The sequence below is a fragment of the Aulostomus chinensis genome, chromosome 2 (assembly GCF_037954235.1).
Source record: "Aulostomus chinensis isolate RoL2024-O1b breed Wild chromosome 2, RoL_Achi_v1.0, whole genome shotgun sequence".
Lineage (NCBI taxonomy): Eukaryota > Metazoa > Chordata > Actinopteri > Syngnathiformes > Aulostomidae > Aulostomus > Aulostomus chinensis.
In genome coordinates this window covers 21,499,689-21,508,841 of record NC_141321.1, presented here as the reverse complement: position 1 = coordinate 21,508,841, position 9,153 = coordinate 21,499,689, and the positions used below count along the sequence as shown (strand labels likewise).

General features: G+C 40.1%; 1 protein-coding gene across 1 annotated transcript; it reads right to left on the bottom strand.

Moving 5' to 3' along the window:
- Nucleotides 1-320: 320 nt before the first annotated feature.
- On the bottom strand, nt 321-8,917 carry slc38a8b (solute carrier family 38 member 8b). The gene is made up of 10 exons (XM_086194829.1): nt 8,729-8,917; nt 7,817-8,015; nt 6,423-6,579; nt 6,247-6,351; nt 6,105-6,162; nt 4,639-4,753; nt 4,417-4,564; nt 4,125-4,327; nt 3,516-3,567; nt 321-423 (listed from the first exon to the last, which is right to left on the bottom strand). The coding sequence occupies exons 1-10, from the start codon at nt 8,915-8,917 to the stop codon at nt 321-323; spliced, it is 1,329 nt and encodes a 442-aa protein (XP_086050955.1).
- Nucleotides 8,918-9,153: the final 236 nt, after the last annotated feature.

The following is a 9,153-nucleotide window of genomic DNA, read 5'->3' as shown; positions in this document are numbered from 1 at the left end:
ATTTGTCACTCAAAATAGAAAACTCAAACACATACATTACAGTTTTAGTATACATATATAAATATTTGTTTGTCTTTAAAATACTGTCAAGGAATGGTCCATCTGGTCAGCATATACGCATCACACAAATACAACACGCACAACTAACTAGTTTTATATCCAGGTCATGGAAGACCAGGATGAAGATCTCATATACCCAAAAAACACTTTTACAAATGAAACATTCAGTTGTGCAAAACAGTCGAGTGTCATGAAACACACTGAGGCGACCGAGAAGCAGCTGCTGCAGATAGTGGAAACTGGGACGACATAGGAGAACTTCAGAATTTGTTTAAAAGCTCCATGATAGCGATGGTTGTGCTCTGTCCGAAGATGAAGGCTCCGACGACAATCGTGATGACTCCCCAGACTGTTAAAATCACCCTGAAGAAGAAGAGAAGGATGTTTGTGACACCAAGAAAATAATGAGTACAGAGAAATGTGAACAATTAGATAGATAGATAGCTAGATAGATAGATAGATAGATAGATAGATAGATAGATAGATAGATAGATAGATAGATAGATAGATAGATAGATAGATAGATAGATAGATAGATAGAGATAGATAGATAGATAGATAGACAGACAGACAGACAGAAAGATAGATAGATAGATAGATAGATAGATAGATAGATAGATAGATAGATAGATAGATAGATAGATAGATAGATAGATAGATCGATACAGTAGATAGATAGATAGATAGATAGATAGATACAGTAGATAGATAGATAGATAGATAGATAGATAGATAGATAGATAGATAGATAGATAGATAGATAGATAGATAGATAGATGGATAGATAGATAGAGATAGATAGATAGATAGACAGACAGACAGACAGAAAGATAGATAGATAGATAGATACAGTAGATAGAGAGATAGAGAGATAGATAGATAGATAGATAGATAGATAGATAGATAGATAGATAGATAGATAGAGATAGATAGATAGATAGACAGACAGACAGACAGAAAGATAGATAGATAGATAGATAGATAGATAGATAGATAGATACAGTAGATAGATAGATAGATAGATAGATAGATAGATAGATAGATAGATAGATAGATAGATAGATAGATAGACAGATAGAAAGATAGAGATAGATAGATAGACAGACAGACAGACAGATAGATAGATAGATAGATAGATAGATAGATAGATAGATAGATAGATAGATAGACAGATAGAAAGATAGAGATAGATAGATAGACAGACAGACAGACAGATAGATAGATAGATAGATAGATAGATAGATAGATAGATAGATACAGTAGATAGATAGAGAGATAGAGAGATAGATAGATAGATAGATAGATAGATAGATAGATAGATAGATAGATGCATATCACCACAGATTTTCTTCATCACTGCTGAGCACATTAAATATGCCAGCATGAGGTTAGCCGCCCTTCTTGCCATCTGCTTCAATGCTTTTTTAATTCATGGTTTCTTGCTGAATACAATGATATCTGTCTTGTTAGTTCTGGTGATCAAGGATAAATCTGGTAAAGTTGGCTGCTCTGATAATTACAGATCAATAGCCCTTGCCAGTGTACTGTCTAAAGTTTTTGAATTGTGGAGATTATTTCTTCCACTGATAACTAATTCGGCTTCAAAGCTAAGCATGGCACAGACTTGGCCATTTATTCCTGAAAGGAAATTGTCAATACCTACAGAGATAAGAATTCCTCAGTTTTAATGAGTTTTATTGATGCCTCAAAAGCTTTCGATCGGGTCAATCACTTCAAGTTATTTGACAAAAAGAGTAACAGAGGTGTACCTAAATGTAGTGTGAGAAGTCCTACTGGTATGCCAACCAGACAATGCATGTAAAGTGGGGTCATTGTGTCTCTGCGCCTTTTGGGGTCAGGAATGGGGTCAGACAGGGTGGAATCCTCTCTCCAGTTCTTTTTAATCTGTATGCTGATGACCTTTCTATCATCCTGAACACCTGTAACACTGGGTGTATGATAGGCAATACTTTGGCGAATCATATCATGCATGCGGATGACCTCGTGGTCTTCAGTCCCTGCAGTGCTGGTCTCCAGCAGCTTCTTCATGTCTGTTCTGAATATGGTGTTGTCCATGACATGAAATTTAATACAGATAAGAGTGTGGTCATGATTTGTAGAACAAAGGATGACAAGTGTCTGATGTTTCCTACATTCAAATTGGCAGGTAATAACTTGAGATTTATGAGCAAAGTCAAGTATCTTGGGCATCTCATTACTGACCAGTTGAAGGATGACCAAGACATTTACAGGCAATGCCGTTGTCTAAATGCTCAAGCAAATAGTTTGCTTCGCAAGTTTGGAGCGTGTACTGATGAGGTGAAGGAGGCTTTGTTCAGAGCACACAGCACTCCTCTCTATACTGCCCACCTGTGGTCTAATTACAGCAAAGCAAGCCTGAGTAAACTTCAAGTAGCCTACAATGATGCTTTGAGAATTCTGCTGAGGAGACCACGTTGGTGTAGCGCCAGTGAAATGTTTGTGGCTGCAGGTGTTAATACACTGCATGCCACGTTGAGAAATTTGATGTATAAATTTATATGTCGGTTGAATAACTCAGAGAACTGTTGATCATGGCACTGACTGGCATAAAATTTAGCACTACACGCTATCTGTCCAAGATATGGAAGCATTGGTATGGTAGTCTCCTTTGAAGGTATTGACATTTTTACTTGTTTTAGTGATCTGTACATGTTGCATTGTGAATTGTTGCGATGGCTCTTTTATTGTGTCTTTTATAAATATATGTATGTATTGGTTTTTTTAGCTCTTATCTGGACCTTAGAGTCTGCAATAAAGTTATTATTATTATTATTATTATTATTATTATTATTATCATTATTATTATTATTATTATTATCATCATTATTATTATTATTATTATTAATATTATTATTTTCTCAACAGTCCAACATGGAAATGAATGCTGATTGAGGTTTTAAAGCCACAGTGCTGAAAATTTGTCTCCATCTTATGGAGATGGAATTTTTCACAAATTGTCACTGTGCTGACATCATAGGATCGAACAGCCTACACTGTGGTTACACAGCCCATCAGAACAACTCATGAAACGACCCCTGTCACCACCAGAAATTGTCTGAAAACATCATTTGGAAAGTCTAGAAGAGCCATTCAATCAAATTATGTATTCAAGTTAGACTGTAGACAGCAACCTGTCCACGGTGAACCCTCGCCTGAAAGCCGCTGGGAAAGGCTCCAGCCCCCCCATTACCCTTAACAGGATAAGCGAAAGAAAATGGATGGATGGATGGATGGATGGATGGATGGATGGATGGATGGATGGATATTTAAGTTAGCAAAGGGTTGACTGGAGATACCAAGTTATGCATGTGCTGCCCATACAGAGCAGCGAGCAAACGTCACCATAGATTCATATACTGTGACATGAGGATGTATCTGGCAGTGATGAGCTCAATAAGCCTCAAGTGACTCACCTGGCTCTCGGACCCACAGGTTCACTTTGCATTATGAACACCAGGCAAAGACCTGCAATACAAGACAGACACAATCACTGTCATAACCTTGTGTAAAGTCATTAATCGCTGTGTAAAGGCAGCCTACAGACACTCAGGTTGCTGCAACTCAAAGGTTTTTTTTCAGGTAACTGACAAGCAAATAGCATAGATATGAATATAATGTGGAACTGAGCCACTTCTATGAACGCGTGTTAATGTCAAGAAATACAGATACACATAGTAAAGTTAGGAATGATCGGCCCCTGGTGGCCATATGTTGTCATTGCAACATCCTCGGTTTAAACATTCATGGTTTTGTATGAAAATTAACACATTGGTCCAATATTTTGTAGGACTTCATTCATTTGAATGTGATCTGTCAACCTCTACTTCATTTTTTATTGATAGTTTTTCACTTTTTTTTTAAATCACACCTGCAAAGTATGCCGTCTGGACCAATGTTTGGGGACAGATTGGTAACTGACAAGCAAATAGCATAGAAGTTTGTATCCTGTCACCTCTCACTTGTCTCTCACGTACTGGTATCAATAAAATATAGCTTAGAATGAATCATGGTTACTTTCATACCAGGAAAGATAAAGATGAAGAAGGCACTAATCCCTCCGATGATGCTGATGACCTCGCCCATGTCGGGAACAAACATAGCGATAAGAAGCGTGATTGTGATCCAGATGACAGTGAGAACTACTCTACAGCGACTCTCAAAAGAGTGTGTGACAATTCCCCTGCGATTCCTTTGGACACGTAGCATCAGGTTCAAGATGACAGATCTGTTTGACACACAGATGTGTTTGACTTTCTGTACATGTTATACAGTAATCATAGAAGTTCTTTGTCTACAGATGTTGGTGTTGCTTACCTCCCCAGAAGAAGAATAATAGGATAAATGGTTACAATTGATATGCCAAAAAGAAGCCTGGAGATGATCATGACAACATCATTTCCTGGATATGACATCAAAATATCTGAAGCAACATCTCGGCCGAAGGTCATGAAGCCGTACACACCTGGTGATGGAGAGAGTTAGCAGCTTTCAGGTGACTCGTGACTCCTGGAGGTTGATGCTCTGTGGGCAACTCACCAGTGAGAGTGTAGATGAGTAAACAGAAGAACATGGAGACCACGGAGATGACCACCCAGTGCAACAGCCTCTGGTTCTCCATGCTGCTGTAGATGGCTATACAAGCTTCATGACACTGCGAGCACACACAAGCGATTATTCAAATATTTGCAGGGGGGGGGGGTGATTGAATTACTTTGTCTCATCACAGGAATACAGCAGCAAGCATCTAACAAGTGTTCACAAAACATGTAAATTGTTGTAATAAATTATATTGATCTCTCATAAAAACATGTGAAAACCCTCTAAACTCAAGCCTCAAGACTGCACATATTAACATTTTATTGGTTGGATTTTATCATGAAAAATATTTACACATTGCGTAGACTTTGCTAGCCTTGTTCAACTTGTGTTGCACACTGGAAATCAATTCTTCTTCTGTGCTCTAAATGAGTCGTCACCAGTGGAAGCACAACTTTCTGTGTAGGCTACTTTATCAGAGTGGCAACAAAATTATTTCCTGTATGCAGCCTGATATTAAGCTGAGATACCTGAGATAACTGGGAAGTGACAGGATCCTGTTTCAAGACTGGTAAATGATGTGGTACTGGATCTCAGCTTGTATGTTCTCCAATATCGATCTTGCATTTTTTGTCAGTATTTGAGGCATTTAATATGACAATATTATTAATATGAGAACAATTCTATAAGTATAAAAACACTTGGTAAAGACCAGGAAAATATGATGATGTGTTCATGATATGAAACATCTATAAACAGGACAAAAAAAGAACCTGAACATCCAAAGTAAAGTCCAGTGTACCAACCACCATTTAAACCTGGGTTCTAATGTGGTCTTTCTTGAGGATCCAACAGCAACCACCTAGAATCCATGTGCCCACCATGAAAAACGATCCTAATTAATTTGCATCTGCATCAAGCAGCCTAGTATTTTTGGTCGTAGTTCACAAGAGCAGCTGCTTGTTTTTGCATCTATGACCCCTAATCACAGGGCTGCACGGTGGTGCAGTGGTTAGCACTGTGGCCTCCCGGTACTCCAGCTTCCTCCCACAGTCCAAAGACATCAATTGGGGACTAGGCTGATTGGATTCTCTAAATTGACCGTAGGTATGAGGTATGGTTGTTCGTCGCAGTATGTTGGCCCTGCGATGGACTGGCAACCTGTCCAGGGTGAACCCCGCCTCTCGCCCGTAGATGCTGGGATAGGCTCCAGCCCCCCCGCGACCCTTACTAGTAATAAGCGGAAGATGACAATGGATGGATGGACCCCTAATCACCCCATCTGTCCATGACTGGCACTCAGCATTAAATTGGGAACTTTCACTTACCGTATTTTCTCCTTATTCAAACAACGTTAACCCCAAATTTGATGTGTTCCATCGAACACAATGCGTACATAACATACACGTTGGCTACATGCACTGTTGAAAAAATACAAAACCAGCCTGAAAGTGATATAATCCTACCTGGAAGCCAAAGCAGATGGTTGGCACAACACTAAACATCGATGCCCATGAACTCGCACTGAAAAACAGAACACGCAGACATTAAATGGTGTACACAATACAACAACAGCAGGCCAGTAATGAATGGATTAAAAACACTGACCCTTGGCTGTGCTCGGGAGTTATCACGACAACGTTGCTCTCCATGAGGTAATATTTAGCAATCACTGCCACACAGAGATAGGTCGCAGCTAGAGTCCCCAACACACTGAAGACAGGAGAGAATAATCAGATAACAAGAGTTTCTCATCTAAATGTGGGAGATAAAATCTCATGTACCTTGTGTACTTCTGGATGCCAATTTCTTTTGGGATGGACAGTGGTAGGATGATGAAGAGACACATGACGAAGAGGGAAAACCGCTGGTCAGTATACCAGTGATACGGCATTTCACCCTCACTTGACCCCGTCACCGTGTCATACAAGGAAATAGACACTGGAAAACATTTGCAAATTGATTATTTAGCTGCTGTGAAGATACTAACCTCACCTCAGTGCCTTTCAGATTTACCAAACATTCATGAACATTGTGAAGCCTGGTTGTTTTTGAGTAGCATAATGAAAACAGAACATCTCTGTGTATGTGTTTAAAGCATTTTGTCCTATCTCACTAAGTGCTTCGAGCCATCTGCCCTATGCTCAGTGTGCAATTTCTGATCAAAATGTTTTTGGGGGGTGTGTGTTTGTAAATCCAATCAAATGCTTTGTTTAAAATTGGAACAGAGCAAAAACATTAAAGGGATTAGAAGGGTTTCAGATGGACAAAATCACATAAGAAAAATGAAAAAGGGTTTTACCACAGCCTGCAGTCACATTTATCCTTCTGCATGCTGAATGAAAATGAAAGTGTGGGTGATTTGTGGTTGGAAAGACATTGTATAATGATATTGAAAAAAAGCTTTTCAATTATCCACAAACTGAGTGCCTCAATGACACTTTTTAGTCTCTAAAAATGTACAGCTCTGGGCTTGATCCGGATCAGACCTGGTCCATAAATGGTTGATCTGTGGCTTAGGTAGCTATGCCCACATGATACTTCACCCACAAAAGTATATTTTGCCATTCAAGAGCTCATAACTGCATGTCTTCAGCTAAGAAAGATGTTTTTCCTCCTGCATTACGTCTTTATGACTTCAAAATGTAGAAAGAGTCAGTTACATATAATTAGCTTGAAGCTAATGATGCCCGATGGCTAACAATAGCTACACTGACAAAATAACAACGATACTGCTCAAAACATAGTCTAAACTGACTGTAGGTGTGACTGTGAGTGTGAATGGTTGTCTGTCTATATGTGTTGGCCCTGCGATGGACTGGCGACCTGTCCAGGGTGAACCCCGCCTCTCGCCGCTGCCCCCCCCCCCCCGGCAACCCTAACAGGAATAAGTGGAAGAAAATGGATGGATGGATGGACTCCTGAAAACATCCACAGCACTAAAACTTAGCGCTTCAATGTAGGCCCCATTACCGTATTAAGTGGGATTGAATACTACAGCTCAACTGTAAATGTTCAATTCTGATTCAAACTGTCGGAGAGGTTTCAATTGATCTACATATTTGTTGAGGTTGTTGTTCATGACAATGTGGTTTACTGGAAGCAATGATTGACTGAGCCCAAATCATGAAATCTAACATAATTCATGAGTGTTCTGGTTGGACTCGGCTATACTTACATTTCTCCAGCTGATCCTGCACCACTACCAGGAAGGCAACGCATATCATGAAGAGGTTGAAGCAGAAACAGACCTCACAGAGTTTGCCAACAGCTTGTCCACACACTTCTCGAACTACATCCTGATAGGTCTTTTGTCTGCTGACAGATGAGGCGTAGCCAAGGATGACCAAACCACTGATGAGGAACACCAGTGAGACCTGCCCAAGCACCAAAAACCCCAGTGTAATCTCCATTCACACACAACGCTGATAACAGACACTGAGCTAACAAGATTGAAAAATGACCCAAAACTTTAAAATTTTGTTCACGGATAGGAGGAGAATTTTTTTTTTTCAGTTCATCATTAAGGATTTCCAGCAATAGAATTACATGTTATACACAACACACAAAACAAAATAGAAACCACAGAATGAAACTTGTGACCCCAGATATGTATTTTGATTTTGAGAATTTTATTCAACTGTCAAACATCTGTCCTCCATATTCAGAAGCAGGCTCATTTAAACTTATTTGTCCACTTTACAGCAGTATTATAAAGGGAAATGGGAACAAAAACAGGAAGGTTCTTTCTATCCTTTCAACCAGGTTCAGGGGCCCCTGACCTACTGAGGCCCCAGGCTACTTAGACAACAGTCAGTAGATGCAGTGCAGTGAAAGTTCTGGTCCTCACTTAAACTGGAGGCTTCATTAGAGCTCACCTGTGAAACACATGCACCCCTTTCACACTGAGAAGACAAAGTTCTGCAAGAGTGTTTACTGCGCACATACACACTGTGCATACAACTGACACACACCTCATGAATAATCTTTCTCATCAGTTAGTTCAGATAACAACTGAGTAATTTATTTTCAATCAAATCATAAAACAAATTCAGCATTAACTCTTGCAGGTGTTGGAGTGAGTTCTCACCAGCTCCACACTGATGGCGGTGGTCACGCCTCCTGCCTTCTGGAAAGCCCAGGGAAAGTTGAGCAGTCCGGCACCCAGCGCAGACTTCAGCATTATGAACACAGCACCGAAAGAGCCAAGCTGTGGAGGCGCTGAGTGGGATGCAGAGCGAGCCAGCAGGCTGATGCTCTCCCGGGCCAGTTCCTCCATGGTCTGACCTCAGGCCTCTGCAAACCTCACAACACTTGTTCTGGACTCAGCCTAACTTCTCCAAACTACTCTAGCTGTCTTGTTCATTCTGCATCTCCTGAAGGAAACCCGGTGAGCAGTGAACCATGAAAATATATAACCCTGATTCACGTGGTCTAATTGGACTTTTTGACTATTAAACATTTCACTTAGAGGTGAGAAATGTGTCACTAAAGTGAGCATGTTTGCTGGAGTTC

Excerpts from the sequence above, each read along its gene's own strand:
- slc38a8b (XM_086194829.1), bottom strand. The coding sequence starts at position 8,917 with ATGGAGGAACTGGCCCGGGAGAGCATCAGCCTGCTGGCTCGCTCTGCA. Across the intron at positions 4,565-4,638 it reads ACTCATCTACACTCTCACTG|GTGTGTACGGCTTCATGACC; the intron begins GTGAGTTGCCCA and ends CTCCATCACCAG. Across the intron at positions 4,328-4,416 it reads ATTATTCTTCTTCTGGGGAG|ATCTGTCATCTTGAACCTGA; the intron begins GTAAGCAACACC and ends TGTGTCAAACAG.